The 16,297-nt window shown below is 34.8% G+C and overlaps 1 protein-coding gene across 2 annotated transcripts in view; it reads left to right on the top strand.

Annotated features, from left to right (window-relative positions):
- ATF6 (activating transcription factor 6) overlaps positions 1-16,297 on the top strand; it is a 210,633-nt gene that overhangs the window by 143,989 nt on the left and 50,347 nt on the right. For both annotated transcript variants that reach the window (XM_060090833.1, XM_060090834.1), the window contains one exon: positions 16,083-16,167. In XM_060090833.1, the coding sequence (XP_059946816.1) occupies positions 16,083-16,167 (85 nt within the window). The remainder of the gene's footprint in view (positions 1-16,082; positions 16,168-16,297) is intronic.

Consider the following 16,297-nt stretch of genomic DNA (forward strand, 5'->3'; position numbering starts at 1 on the left):
TAGAGAATGTTATGCGTTATTTTTACTTATTGGTGAAAAGCTAGCAGGAGCTAATGGACAGGAATTAAACCTGCAATCAGAATTAAGTTCCTTTTACAACTTGGCCATTTATTTTGGTTTTGTCATTTAATCCCACTCTTACAAAGTTTTACAGCGTTACATTAGAAATACCATTTGCTTTGGATAATATAGCATTTTGAAATTCTTGAATAAATATATAGTTTCCAATTAAGATTTTTGAGATTGAGGGATGTACTTTTGCCCCATTAATTTTACAAATGAAGAAATTTAGATCCAGAGAATTATATAACATCACACAACTCGTGTGACAAAAGTCTAGAAGCCAAATCATCTTCCATTTCAGGCTAGTGCTTTTTTCACTGCATTGTACTACCTCCTTTTTATTAATAAATGAGATTATGTTAAAAGGGAGTTCTAAAAATGTGCAAACCAGTAGAATTCCATAAATTAACATATACCTATGAACTGGTGTATTATTTTATTCTGCGAAATTTAAGGGAAGTTGAAATGTTTCTAAACTAGAGTGGGCTGTAATATTTTTACTTAATTAAAGATTATATGAAGAAATCTAAAACAATCTCTAAATTTATATGTTAACTGTAACTTTATTTTGGTCATAAAAATGACCCTTACTAAACAAAACTCAGGAGTTTCAATACCTCCAGTTCCACTTCTCCTTCTGAGGAGGCATTATTCTATACTATCAGCCATGCCACTTGTGTTGGAAGGAGGTGCTGTTAGAGCATTTGGAGATAGATGGGGAGAAGTTTAGTACATGATTTTGTTTATTTCACTTTTGAATATATGGGTTTAAAATATCCTACTGACCCAGTACCCCAACCTTCATTCTTCACCACCAAAGAACTGCTAAGTGGAGTTGTCATGGCTCTGTCCCTAATAACCTACAGAATAAAGGGGGAAAGCAGAGGAGCTGTAGTTTTTTGTTGGAGATGAAGGCTCAAAGGGCCATTTCCCAAAAGAAGTTTATCCTCTAGGGCTGCACTGTGTTCACTACAGTAGCCACTAATCTTCAAATGTAACTTGTCCTAATGGAGATGTGCTGTAAGTATAAACTGCACACTAGAGTTTGAAGACTTAGAGCTTGAAGAAGAAAAAGTAAAATATCTCAGTAATTTTTACATTGATTACATACGTGTTGCATGATAATATTTTTGGATATATTGGGTTCAATAAAATAGATTATTAAAATTAATTTCACCCATTTCTTTTTACTTTTTACTGTGTACTAGAAAGTTTACATGTGGGTTGCATATATGGTTTGCAGTATATTTGCATTAGACAGCATGCTCTAGAGCTAAGGTTTCTAAAGTAATTGGGATGAGTCTTGAAGCTGAACCAAAACCTACAGTGATATATGATGGGGACATTAACCGTAGACATTGATTTGTCATCTTTTCATAATGTACAATTCAGTAAAAGTGAATCAAGCTTTCTCAGAATTCAACTTGATCTTGGAACTTGGAATGCCTAAAGGAGTGGTTGGCTAGCATGCCCCTTAGGCATACCTTCTAAATATCATATCTCTTATCCAGACTTATGGTGAGAGCTTAGAGTACTAACATTCTGTATTGCTAATTCAGGGTGACTCCATATGCTTTAGAAACCAAATAGATGACAAGGTTAACATCTTATTTTGATGATTGAGACACTTTCCTAACAGTTTTTACCTGGATGAAAGAATAATGTACCTCTGGTACCTACAAATACCTACAGGCAAAATCAGGCTCTTCCTCAGGGAGCAGCATTTGAGCACTCAATTAAATCCCCAAAATTCCACTGAATTCCTGTAATACTGTTTCTTTGTATTATTTTTATATAATATGTAATATCTGTTTTCTCTAAATAAGTTTCTTGAAAAGAGTGAGGGTCTTTCACTCTTTATCCCTCATGGTGTTTTGCATATAGTAAATTTATAAAGTATTTTGAATTACATTGAACTAAACCAAAACTGGATCAAACTAAAGGAAATTGTTTTCTCATAAGACATATAGTAAGTGAGCCACTTTGTTAACAATTGAGCATGTTTGTGGATGTATACCCAGGAATATGTAATGATGAGAGACATCTAAAAATTTGATTCAGAATTAAACAAAGACCAATTTTAGGCATTTAATTAAACATTTTTTCTTATCACAATAATATAAATGTTTTAAAGTACTTCTGGTAATTCTCCTTCAATATTCCCAGTGATTTCCTTAAGCCTATTCACCCTGCAACAGCTGCAAGTTATTCCAAACGTGTACTGAATTCCCATGCTGTGTAAGCCCATTTGAAAACAACTCTCTCACCCCATTAACAGCATCAGTAATTCTCTTATTACTTTTCTAACCAAGAGTTATGGAGAAATAAGTCTAGTGTATCAAAGAGTGAAGAATTTTGTTCTTCAAAACTGATTCTCTGTGGTCATGAACATAATGCTTTACCCTTCCAGATTTCTGTATTCAAAAAGTTAATTTCTTAAATACTTAAAAGTTACATAGTTTATTAAATACTTTAAAAAGTATTCTCTTAAGTATTAGAATTCTCTTAGATTTTAAGTTTTATTTGCTAATAAATATAAAGACAAAGCATTTTGGTTAAAAATTATTTCATAAGTTTTAAACAATTTGAAAAGTATAGTGAACTCAACCATCACTGTCTTATTCCTCTACTTTTTTAATATTGGTGAACATTTTTTTCTGCTTTTCTGTGTTTTATGCTGTGAGACAAGCTCAAAATTATTGAACCCATTATCTATATATTTCATAGCTTACTCCAGTACTTCTAATAGGCACCCATCTGGAGCTGAAGAAATTTGACAGACGAGTATGCTTGCTATTCTGTAGAGGAGTAATGAAAAGGCCATTTTTATGAGTTTCATGAGCTGAGGGTTAATATTTTCAATAAGAAACCAATAAGTTGAATATAATCTTTTGCATTTAAATTCCACATTATTGCACTGTATTATAAGAAGTCCTAAAGACCACATAGTTCATATGGTAGGAAGTATTAAATGTTACTTAAGAATCTAATTTCTGTTTATACTTTCAGAAAGAATTAAGAGTAATGGCAACAAATGAAGTCAGAATAGCTTGATGAAAGGAAGCAAATAATTGTAGTTTATTAAAAGAATATCTCCTTAATCTTATAGTATGTGCTAATTCTTTGCTTTTCAAGTACATAAATTTATGTATTACCTGAGACATGCTCATTCTGTAAAACTTTTGTGTAAAACTAATGAACTTCAGCCCCATAAGAAAATTTGAAAATTAAAAATGACGTTTGAAAAATGAAAACTTTGATAATTCCCATAGCAAAGGCTATAAGAATTATTGTAGTCAGAAAGAAATATTAAATAAATATAAAATATTTCTTTTAGCTCTTCCATTCCTACCTCAGAAATTATTTAAATTTATTCAGAAAGGTTTAATATAAAAGTTCTGCCTAGAAAATAAATTTGAGACTTTTAGTTACTTCACAGTAGTACTATTCTAAATATATGTTTATATAAGAGGCAGATTGGTGTTCCTTTTAATGAACTAATGGTAGGATATAGTTATTCCTTTAATTATTTAGTCTCACTGAAACTTAATTAATTTCTAAACTAACTAGATTTACTCTGAAATTAGTTGTGAAATATTTAGCTACACTGTCAGATTAATGGCTAATTTTTTTTAATTTTATTTTATTTTGGAGTATAGGTGATATACAGTGTTGTGTTAGTTTCAGGTGTACAGCAAAGTGATTCAGTTATACATATACAGATATCCACTCTTTTTCAGATTCTTTTCCCATATAGGTTATTACAGAATATTGAGTAGAGAGTTCCCTCTGCCGTACAGTAGGTCATTGCTGATTATCTGTTGTATATATAGTAGTGTGTATATGTTAATCCCAAACTTGATCTCTTCTCAGTAATTTAAAGAAGCAGTATTATTTCATTAAACCATCAAATTGTACCTGCCCATTGATTAACATATCCTGAGGATTTACTGATCTGTTATTTTATTCAAGTGTATATGAAACTCTTTCTGTACATGTTCTTGGGCTCACCATTAGTATTAATGCATTCACTAACTTACATTTGACAATACTTTTGCCGTATAACCTTAGTAACATTGTTATGATGTTTTAGTATAAAATTACAGTAGAGAGACCACTGTGTCAATCACCCAAACATTATTCTGTCCTGTTAACCAACAAACATTATTCTTAACTGTCATAGAACTGATTTTCCTGTTTGTCATACATATGAAGTATTTGAATGTATTTATGTGAAGTAATTTTTAAAGCCAGTTACTCTTGAATGACCAAGCATATTCTTCAGTCTCAACATTCCTCCCTACCCCCACCCCCAGTAAACTTAAGAAATCCATCAATTGGGTTTCTGTTCACAGTTTTGGCAATACTAATGGGTGTAGCAGACAGCAGCTATTTTTTAGATTTTGAACTTGCTCTTGGATCATAAATAAATAAATAGCTAAGGTATATACTCACCTGAAGTTTGGTGGTTTAAAACCACTATACTATAATTTTAACCTGCTATTTTATATTGGTGTGATTTTATTTTCTAGAAAAGTTTTATATTCTGAAAGTTGTCATCCAATTGTACTTTGATCATTCTTTGACTGCCCACAATATAGCCACACATTTATTTCCTCTTTGTGAACAAAGAAAATCGTTTAACAATTCTCAATTCTTTTCATGAACAAGATATATCCTAGGAGCTGTGGAAATAATAGATTCAAAGATTTATAGAACTGTTTCCACTACTCATGACTTAAAACATACAAGAATAATTCCTAACATATAAGATTGCCTATACCTATTTTGACATTAACATTTTAATATGTGACTGTGTTAGAATTGTTCATGCAAATGCATTTTAGGATCCTATTGATAATATTGAAATAATTATACTCATCTTTATTTACAATCATCCCTAGTTCTGACTATCATTCATTTAGGTTAGAGGCTATAAAGATTATCTCTGATGAAAAATTTTTTTCCCAGTGTATTTAACATCCTGATATTATATGATTCAGAGTTATGTTACAGGTGGCATATGCTTCCTGATCACACACCAAAGAAAGATGAGAAGTACACAAGGGAAAGAGTGGAAATTTTATGTTATAGACAAATACGACATGTTAGATAATTATGTTGGTTAAGTTGCTAATGGATATTGATTTCCTTTTATTTAGGTACATCCCAGAAACCTATCTAGGTAGTGGGCAGAATCCAGCACCCTAAGCAATTTGATAAATTGCCTTCCATGAGTGAATTGTATTTTCTACTTTGGAGGTCTCACCGTCATTTTTCTTGGTGATTTTAGAAACATTCATTTTGATGTGGTGATTGTTGGTAGATTTGAATAAAATTGTTATCGACAGAGCTTGGTCTAAGTTCCAGCTAGGCCTCAGTTTTTCGAATGAGGGCATGGGCTGCATGATCTCTGAGGTCTCTTCCTGCCCTATGACTCTGTGATTTTGCTAATAAAATTTCTGTCATATTTTGGTTGACTTTTTGAATGTAATAGCAGACTTTTAAGAAAATCTGCTACATGAGACTTGAGACATGAGATTTGTGGGTCAGGAGGGAGATGATCATAAAGCCTTCAAAGAAAAAAAGAATGTACGTGCTAAGTCATGTAAGGTGGGAAGGTAATCCCAGCACAGAATAATAAAGATCAAGGGCAATACAGACACAAGGACCCTCACTGCTAAGTTAAGTATACCTGAAAGAATGTGGTAGGAAAGAAAAGAAATAAAGGAAATCTTTTGAGTTTATTAGATTTCAGGGAATACTGTACAAGATAAGGTTGGAGAAGGAAATTGGGACCAGATTTTCAGTTTATTGGCTATCACCTTCTTAGTTAAATATGTATTCTATATTTATATGCTTTTTGAATGTCCCATATATAGCAGAAGTTGGGCAATAGAAAAACTTCAGGAAAATGTTAGATTGCTTTGGATTATTATTTTTTTTAACATTTTAGAAAGCAGCAGTTTGGTATGTTTGCTTAATAATTGTGAGTATGTTGAAACAAAGAAAAGGGTCGGATTAGTCAACTGAATGTCTTTTCCTGCCTTTATTATTTGGTATTCACTTCCTAAACACTTTCCTTGGTGGGTTTTTTAAAATAGTACCTATTTGTTTTCCTAATTGTTAGGCTTTTATTTTCCTTTTTAGTTTATTGCTCCTCTTTATAATTGCCTGATACTTCAGTCAGGCATTTCAGATTGTCATTCTACACATCTTTCTTTTTTTTTTTTTTTTTTTTTTTTTGCGGTACATGGGCCTCTCACTGTTGTGGCCTCTCCCGTTACGGAGCACAGACTCCAGATGCGCAGGCTCTGACCATGGTTCACAGGCCTAGCCCCTTCGCGGCATGTGGGATCTTCCCGGACTGGGGCATGAACCCGTGTCCCCTGCATCGGCAGGCGGACTCTCAACCATTGCGCCACCAGGGAAGCCCCATTCTACACATCTTTTGAGTTCTGTGTTGGTAGATGATTTTTTACAATCTTTGAATGTCATAGCTCACAACCATTTGATAGATCTAAAGAGCATATCTATAACCATATTTCCTAATAAAATATTTACTTATTGGGAGTAAAGATTCAAAACTCAGAGAAAAAAATCCCCCTGACCCCACCCAAAAACCCCTTCTAGAATAAGGAACATTATCTTTGTATAGTATCTTGCCTAAGGTCTCCCATCTATTCAGAGTCTGATTATGAGGAACACTCTTTTGTGTGACCTGGCATTCCAGGGCAGGGCTCAGCACATCTTATTTCCTCTAGTGCTTCACCATTAATAACTCATATCAGCACTTGTGAAGGTCTCACACTGGAGAGTGAACTCCAGCTTAGGTTCTTGTTACATTGTTTTGAGTGTTTCCATAGGTGAGTGTTGGGCAGTATCTTAAAATGATGGCTTCTGTTTCTTAGAGGCATCTGTTTAACAGCTGAACTCTGATGAGGAGAGTAAGTGATTTCCAATAAGTGTGATCTCCTCCAGTTGTATTCCTCATTTTACTGTTTCTGATGAGGAAGATATTTTCTATTTGGGTGCCCTAAACTTTCTCCTTTCTCTATTTTATGCATGTGTGTTTTGCTTTGTTTTGTTTTTGCCATCTTTAAAACTAAGGAAGTTTGTAAAGAAACATTAGAGCATCTCTAGACATATAAGTCTCTTAAAATGAGTATACTTCATGTTCTATTGACTTGACTCCCTGTAACAATAAGAAAAAAGATTCATCCATTTACTTATTCACTTTTTTTTAAGTTTTAATGAGTTTCCATTATTTGCCCAATTTATTCTGGTGCTGTGGGGACAGAAATTCCAAACTTCTTATCTCTTCTAAGTCATCTTTGCAGCAACCAGCCCTAAATTACTTTTATTCCTAGTAGTGTACCTCATCATATTAAGAATACAGATCAGGAATAATATTTGTTTTGGTGGAATTTAAGATGTATTGGGAAAAGAGTGCATTTAATTGTTGGAAAGAGATTAAGATTAAAAGATTTTCTAAGGATATGAGTGAATAATAACCATGATGATAGAATAACCACAAACTGACCAGAGCAATTTAATCTATTAAATCAACAGTTTTCTATTAAATCATGTCTGGGATATTAGAAAATGATAATCTGAAATGAAATGGTCATTAATTGTAAGAATACACTTTCTTATAAAATGATTTTACTAAAGATTTCTCACTGTTTCACTGTAAATGAAATCTAACCATTTAAGCACATTTTGTCTATAAGTGAATCTTTTTGTTTCAATGTAAATAAAAGAGTTATAGCATGAAAGTCATTTGTTTACAAGATATGAAACAATTTTGAGTGAGATGATTTTTTTCACTAAAAAAATCATTCATGTTAAAATATTTATTGAGTACCTTTAGTCTGAGATGCTGAGAATTGAGAGATGTTTTCTCTTTAAAGCAGTGATTCATCATCCTTTTTTTTTTTTTTTTTTTTTGTGGTACGCGGGCCTCTCACTGCTGTGGCCTCTCCCATTGCAGAGCACAGGCTCCGGACACGCAGGCTCAGCGGCCATGGCTCACAGGACCAGCCACTCCGTGGCATGTGGGATCTTCCCGGACCGGGGCACAAACCCATGTCCCCTGCATCAGCAGGCGGACTCTCAACCACTGCACTACCAGGGAAGCCCTATCATCATCCTTTTTTAATCATGGACCTCTTCCCTCTCCCAAGAAAAATGTATTTACATATTTAAGTAGAAAGTCTCATAACTTAAGGAAGCCCATGGAGCCCACCATTATGAATCTTACCCTGAAGGAATGCAGCCCAGTAGAAACAGACATATGAGCACAAACTATAATATGTTAAGCGATTTAGGAGGGGGGATTGTGGAAACACAAATGAGGGGCAGTTAATTTTGCCTAGGCCTAGGTGGTAGAGAAGGGAAACGCAAAGAGAAGTGGGTGGGTAGGATTGGTCCCAGAAGGTTGAGAATGGAGTTGATACTTTAATTATACCTTAACAGTTGACTAACATTTTCCCCATTTTTTCCAACAAAAAGTAAAGTAATTCTCTTTGATATCAATATCTAACTTTTTCCTTGAAGTGTTTCCTAATTAATCTCTTTTTTCAGAAAACTTGTTGACTCCATTTGCTATAGCCTCAGACCCTCCCTCTGTCCATTCCCCATGCTTTGCTTTGGTAGCATATCTGTAGGATGCAATGTAATTCTCAGGAAATTCACTTCCTGCCAGTAGTCCTGAGTAAAATCAATTTTTAAAATGAAACATCTTATAAACATTATGTCTGACAAACTCTCATATGGTTAAACTCTATGCATTTAGTGTTTGATCTTTTTCCTTAATAAGACATTTTTCGGATTGCCCCACTCTCGGCACTCAACAAGTGATGACTGATAACAAGTTTCAGGAATCCTAATGTATTTTTCCTAAATCACACACGGTCCAGCCTTTGAAGAAGCCCTGTATTATAGCTGACAAAGTTTTGAAATTTGATGAGCTCAAATTATTGAATGAAGTAATAGGAAGTATAGAGTCAAAAACTTCCTAGCCCTCTACCTGTCCAAAGCACGTAACCAACATTTTGTCTAAGAGCTTTCTTCAGGGAAAACAATCCTACCCAGGTTTATAAACACTTGCCCTGAAACTCTCATCAAGAGAGAAGAGTGATTTGGAGGCTACTGTCTTATTCTTGGGAAAGTTTACAAGGACATGTTTTGACCATGAAACTCAAAATTAATTCTAGATTTGAAAAAGAGGCATATATAACTGTTAGGTTGAACCTTATTAAATTACTGAGTTTTTTGATATATAAAAATATGCATTTATGTAAACATTATTTCTCAACTTAATGCAGTTTATAACATTTAAAAATCAGTATTTAATTGCAAATGATTTGTCCTTCATGCCAGCAGTATAAAGTGTAGCATTAGTACCACCAAAACCAAAGGAATTGGCGAGTCCAATACATCTTTTCTCAGTTTTCCATTCCTGTATCTTTAGTGGAACATAATTGAGATCAAATTGTGGTTCTGTACAGTCTAGGTTTAAAGTAGGTGTCAGTTTTCGATAATAACAAGCCAGGGCAGTGAAAGCTGCCTCAACACCCCGGCAGCCCCCAGGAGGTGTCTGGTGGTTCCCATGGTAGAAGAAACAGCAAGGGCGTGTGCATGGTCTTTGAAAAGATGTTTGATGGCTTTGTTTTCAGCAGCGTCTCCCAATAGTGTGGAAGTAGCATGTGCATTGATATAGGATATCTCTTCAGGTTGTACACCTGCATCTTTTATGGCAGCAGCCGTACATCTGCACCTGGCCTCATGTGGCCTGCGCAGCTGCAGTCCCCTGAAATTACTGAGATTTGACTCACAAAAATGACAGTTTTGTATGGTTCAGTCATACACTTTTTTGTGTGAATAAAAGGGGAGTTCAAAATCAGTTGGGCAGTTCTGGGGGCTTCCTATAGAGTTTGATATGAGAACCATCTCTTAAACTTGAGTTTGTAATTATTAGGATTTCAAGCTAATTTTTCCTCTGGTGACCTTGCCTGTGTTATCAAATTTGAATTTAGTGTCAAAAGTTTCCTCTTGTCAAAATGTGAACCTTGGCTCACTCTTGGGCTATCTGTTGTGCACTAATAGTTTTGATTTATTCTGCCTCTGGCTGACATGTGTGCTAATAGTGCAGATGCAAACTTTACATTTCCTTTTATTGGTCTGTAGTTTTATTGCATACATTAGTGGCACAAATACTGCATTCATATAGCTATTTCTATTAACTGTTTCTACTTTGGGGATGAATAATGTACTTTGCCTATGTTTTTACTATGATGTGAAGTCCTACATCATAGACATTTTAATAGGCTTTTAAATGATTACACTATACTTAATTTTACTACCTCTAATTTTTTTTTAATTCTTATTTTCAGGATATGTCCCTATGTGTGTCTGTGTATTTAAATGATTTCAAATTTTCTAACTGCTTTTGCAATTTTTTAATTGCTTTAAATGAAGGGATACATTTGGCTTCTGATCAACAATTAGTATAACTACTAGAAATTAACATTAGTTCAGAATGTTGTGAATCTGATAAATAACTGTGAAAGACCTACTTTTAATTACTACTTTGACCTTATTTTTAAGATTTGACGTGCTCTTCAATTTGTTTGGCAGTTTGAAAGATACTTGGTAAGGTAAATGAGGTAGAGTGATAGAACACTAAAGTTCTCTAGGGTAGGAACATAGATCAGAGAAAATTTAATACAAAGCTATTTTTCAAATGAGGATAGATGCTCTTTTTATTTTTGGTCTGGTTTTAACAGCTTTCTGTGTTGGAAAACCAACCCCATCTATGTAATCCAGTGTATATGGATCAAATATAAAATGTTAAGAGACTATTGTTATTAATGTGGACCTGATTTTCAAAACTTTTTTTTTAAAATAACGTGTTATAGCTTTCTAAATTATTTATTTATTTATTTATTTTTGGCTGTGTTGGGTCTTCGTTTCTGTGCGAGGGCTTTCTCTAGTTGTGGCAAGCAGGGGCCACTCTTCATCACAGTAGGCGGGCCTCTCACTATCGCGGCCTCTCTTCTTGCGGAGCACAGGCTCCAGACGTGCAGGCTCAGTAGTTGTGGCTCATGGGCCTAGTTGCTCCGCGGCATGTGGGATCTTCCCAGACCAGGGCTCGAACCCGTGTCCCCTGCATTAGTAGGCAGCTTCTCAACCACTGCGCCACCAGGGAAGCCCTGCAAACCTTTTGACATGTTGATCTAAGTGATCTAAGTGAAAGCTGCTTAGTGTCAGAAGTGCCACCTGTTGCAGATTGAGTTTCCTTCATTCCTACAGGACATCATTAGATATTAAGGACCTTCTTTTCTATCAAAAATAAAGGACTCCAGGGACTTCCCTGGTGGTGCAGTGGTTAAGAATCTGCTTGCCAATGCAGAGACATGGGTTCGAGCCCTGGTCCGGGAAGATCCCACATGCCGCAGAGCAACTAAGCCCATGTGCCACAACTACTGAGCCTGCGCTCTAGAGCCCGTGAGCACAACTACTGAGCCCGTGTGCCACAACTACTGAAGCCCGCGGGCCTAGAGCCTGTGCTTCACAGCAAGAGAAGCCACCGCAATGAGAAGCCCGCACACTGCAACGAAGAGTAGGCCCTGCTTGCTGCAACTAGAGAAAAACCCGCACGCAGCAATGCAGACCCAATGCAGCCAAAAATAAATAAAAATTTTTAAAAAGCATAAATAAATAAATAAATAAATAAATAAATAAATAACTCACTCACTCACTCACTCACTCACTCACTCCAGCCTTGAATCAGAGTTTCCTAATATAGGAAAAGCTGTTTTACCTAGTACTACAGAGACTAGTGGGTAATCTGTTAATTAACAAAATTGGTTAAAGCAGGGGATCATTTTTTTAAAAAGATGTATATGTATCTTATTTTGTTTCAGTTAATTATATAAATGTGCATTCATTTGCCACGTTTTGAGGTAGGGCCAATTCCTTTTGGGTCCAGATCTACTAAAGTTCCATGTTGTCTTTCTTGCAATAAACTATACTCACAGTGCTCTCTTTTCACACTGTATCTTATCAGTTACATAGTAGTTTATTAAATTACACAATTAGTAACAAATGCAATTAGCAAAAGTAGTTTTGGCAAAATACAAAAACTAGTCATGAATGTTCAGTGTGCTAGGGGCATCAGTCAGTAAGTTTTAGAGGGGAGTGGGAAGGGTCATTTAACCTAGTGAGTTAGTTTAAGTTAAGGTCAGTTTCTATTATACACAGATATGTAGAATCAACATCTGGCAAAACTTAGTAGGACCTCAGTTTTATGGTGTTTTACCATCATAACCTCCAGCTGAGCAAAATGTGGTCCTGTTCTTTTGCTAAGTTAGTCTCCAGTGCTTTAGCTGTCTTAAAAAGAGAAGAAACAGATAACTTCGGATGCTGTATTATGCACTAATATTTTGGCTTTTTCTAACAAAGTACTTGGAAGAGGGTATTGGGAGAACTGTATGAAAATACTGTATTTTCTCACGCACAATATTGCGTTAACATTGGAAAACTGATGCTTCATTCTCATAGTGAAATGTTTTTGTGTTTTCCCACCAGTGTTTCTCTAACTTCCTCTGGGCATAAAAATAACAAAGCTTTGATTATAATATTTGTGCACATAGTTTCCTCCCTGAAGATAACCCTTGGTATCTCAGTCCTATAAAGGCTTTTTAGGAGTCTGTTTGAAGATATCTTAAAGTTAGTAACATAGTTTTGAATGACAGTGACAAAATATATCATATTTATCTCTCTGGCAACATCTTTTTTTCTACTTTTCCTTTTTATTTTTAAGTAGCTTCACCTTTGTTGCAGTTGGATTATATTAACTGACTTAATAGGAAAGAAAGAGTTTTGTTCAGATTCATCTAATTGTACCTGTATTTTTCCAGGATTGAATTTCCTATACAGGTTCTTTAATAAATAAGTAAAAGGGGGGTGGTAATATTAAGAATAACAATATCAGATAATATCAGGTAATATCAGATAACAAATGTGGTTTTTGGAATGCTGTCAAAAAAAGAGTAAAGCTGTCTCTGATTACTTTAACCCTTATTGAGATTTCTCTTGAGTAAATACCATTAGTATTATTTCACAAATTTATAATATAATAAGTAATCAGGGTTGTGTTTAGCTACAAGTGACAGAAAATCCAAAATAATAGTGGCTTAGACAAATTAGAATTTTGCTTCTCTCTCTTGTGAAGTTCTGGAGATCTTACGGTAGGTAGCTCCTTGATCATCAGGATCACTAGCTGCTTTATCTTATTGGTCCATAAATCTCAGATTGCAGTTTCCATCTCATGGTCCAAGATGGCTACTCCAGTTCTAGCAGTCACACCTGCATTCTAGCTAGCAGGGAAGAGAAAAGGGAAGGAGGAAGATTGTCTTTCACCATCACCACCTTGACAAAGTTTTGTGCACCATTTCTCCTTATAGTCCATTGACCAGAACTTGAATGTATGGATTCATTTGGTTGCAAAGGAATATAGTCCTTTTTCTGAGTGGCTCTGTGCCCAACTAAATGCCATTAGAAATGGAAAGTCCTATTTCTATTCTAATGTTATAGAAGGGAAAGCAGATATTGAGCACAAATGACTGTTCCTGCCACAATTAGCATTCTTTCCCTAACAAAATAAAAGCTTGAATTTATGTTCTTTAAAAGAAACTGTCGTCTGTAGCACAGTGCTGAGTACGTGGCAGGTCACTATGCTCGGTAAATTTTTTTTAATGAATGGTACGAAGTCAATAAATACTTGTTGACTGGCTCCTTTTCTCTGGAGATGTCACTGTTAGGATTAGTGAAATGCCATAAAAAGTGAAATGAACATAGTTGGAGAGAAAAAATGATTGATGATTCATTGTTATGGCAAGAAACGTTTAACTTGAGGAAGGGAAAGTAAATGTTAAATGAAACAACTATGCTGTCCCAGGCATGTGTGTGTACAAATTATTTTTTAATATAAAATAAGCACAATTAGAGTTTGTAGTATACCAGTTTTGATTTCCTGCCATTCTAACCTGTAGGCCTCTTGGTAAACAAGCACTTTAAATTGTAGGATTTCCTCCCATTTTGCAAACATTTAATAATTAGAGGTAAGGCAGGTTAACTGTAATAGTTTTTATGCATTCAAGATGTGATTCTTCTTTGTCACAAATAATAATGTGATTTTTGGTTTTCTGCTGCAAAAGTAACTGCTTTGTTTGAAATTTAATGAAGAAAGTAGGAGGCATTATGTTTGGAGAATCGTAAGATCTTAGCAGGAAACTCAGCTTTAAGTCTGAGCCTGACCTTAACCCATGACCAATGGAATCTAAGTGTGTTTATTTTTACAGTAGCCTTAATTTGGGGCTTGTAAGTTTGTTGGTTTGTTTTGTCATTCAATTTTGGGGATCCTGAAGCAGTATTTTAATTATAGGAGTTTAGCTATTTATAATTTTCATGGCCTGAAGATCAGCATGTTTTGTTTTGTCTTGGCTATCATGTTATCTTACTCTCAGAAACATGTGATCTTTGTGTCTAACAATGCACTTAAAAAAAAAAAAACCTCTCATGCTGCAAGGCTGGAATTCTAAAAGAACAATTTCACTCATCTTTTCCCCTCTTTTTAAAAAAAAAATATGTTCTCATGGAGATGTTGCCTTGAATTAGACAAAGCACAAGCAGTTACTGCAAATGTTTTCTGTACAGTTCTGTTCATGTACATTAATTTCAATTTGTTTTTCTTAGCTTTGTTGATACTTATATTTCATAATCACATTGACTTTGAATTAAGTTGCATTGAATTTTTATCACTCTCAGCTATGTCAAATCCTTTTTGATGAGTCCTTCCATATAGCAAGTTTGTTGAATGAATGAGAAACGAACAAGAAAAGAAAGCAAGAGGAGTTAGACTGTGTGTCAGCTTTATCTCAGTTTAATCATGCTCCCTTAAATGGAAGCTTATATATATATATACTTATTTCTTTTTTTCCTTTTTGCCGTGACAATTCCCATGTTTTTGCTAGGAAAAAGAGGAGTTACTGAAAACAGTAGTTAATATCAAAGTCATTAAGTCATTTATAATCAGCTTTGGAATACCTACAGATGTGTTTGTCTTCTCCAAAACACTCACACTACCCTGTTTTTGAAGGCAAACTCTTCCTGGCTCATTCTTATTGCAGTATTTGTGTGGTTGTAAACTAGAAACCTCAGATGCCCTGGGTCATTTATAGATGATCAAAGGTTGGCAATATCACATTTAGAATTATATAGTTATGCTAGACATGCACTTGTAATTTTTTTAACCCTTCCACTACACTGTATGCTTTTTAAGGGCAAGAACTATGTATCTTCTTCAGTATATACCTGTTGCTTACCAAAAGAAAAGTCTAACACTGGCTGCTTCAAAGGAAGAAGAGGAGGCTAAGCAGGCAAGGCTCTCAGCCTTGGCCTTGCTTCAGTGAGAATCTCTCTTTTATATATCAGTAATTTGGGATCAGAATTCTTTTTTGGGAGTGGGGGGAACGTTCCTCTTCTTTAAAAAAGAAGTTTGAAAACGACTCTATTAGATAGATATCTTCAGTATCTTGTGACATTATCTAGTCTAGCCTCCTCATTTTACAGGACTGGAAACAGACCAAGATCATACAGCTATTCAGCAGCAGAGCTAGAATTAAAATCCCTCTGTTCTGACTGCTTGACCAATACTCTTTATAGTATACTGCAGCATATATGTTATCAGAACCTAGGAATATTCTAAGAATACTATTGATATGTAGTACCTGGTAATGATAGTCATTCAGCAATTCATAATGTTTATTGCATTATGAATGAATGAATCGTAAATGGTTTGTAGTTAATTACGCCCAAAGCCAGGTTCAAATAAAAACTGTCATTTTTTTATGATTGCGATGAAATGTTGGCATCCTAGGAACTCTGAATTTGGCTTGTTATAGGACTAAGCCAATTATTATGAGTAACAACTTGCTCTTTGTTAATCTTAGGATCACCTGCTGCTACCAGCTACCACCCATAACAAGACTACAAGACCAAAGATGTCAATTGTATTACCAGCAATAAACATAAATGGTAAGTTGAAATTTTGGTTTATGAACGACATGCAATTGCTTTGTTTAACCTAGATTCTCTGGATTAACTAAAAGACACAAAATGTTCAGTTGGTTAGTTATATGTCCATGCATTAATTCTGAAACATTTT

The sequence above is a fragment of the Mesoplodon densirostris genome, chromosome 2, assembly GCF_025265405.1.
Source record: "Mesoplodon densirostris isolate mMesDen1 chromosome 2, mMesDen1 primary haplotype, whole genome shotgun sequence".
NCBI classification, from domain to species: domain Eukaryota; kingdom Metazoa; phylum Chordata; class Mammalia; order Artiodactyla; family Ziphiidae; genus Mesoplodon; species Mesoplodon densirostris.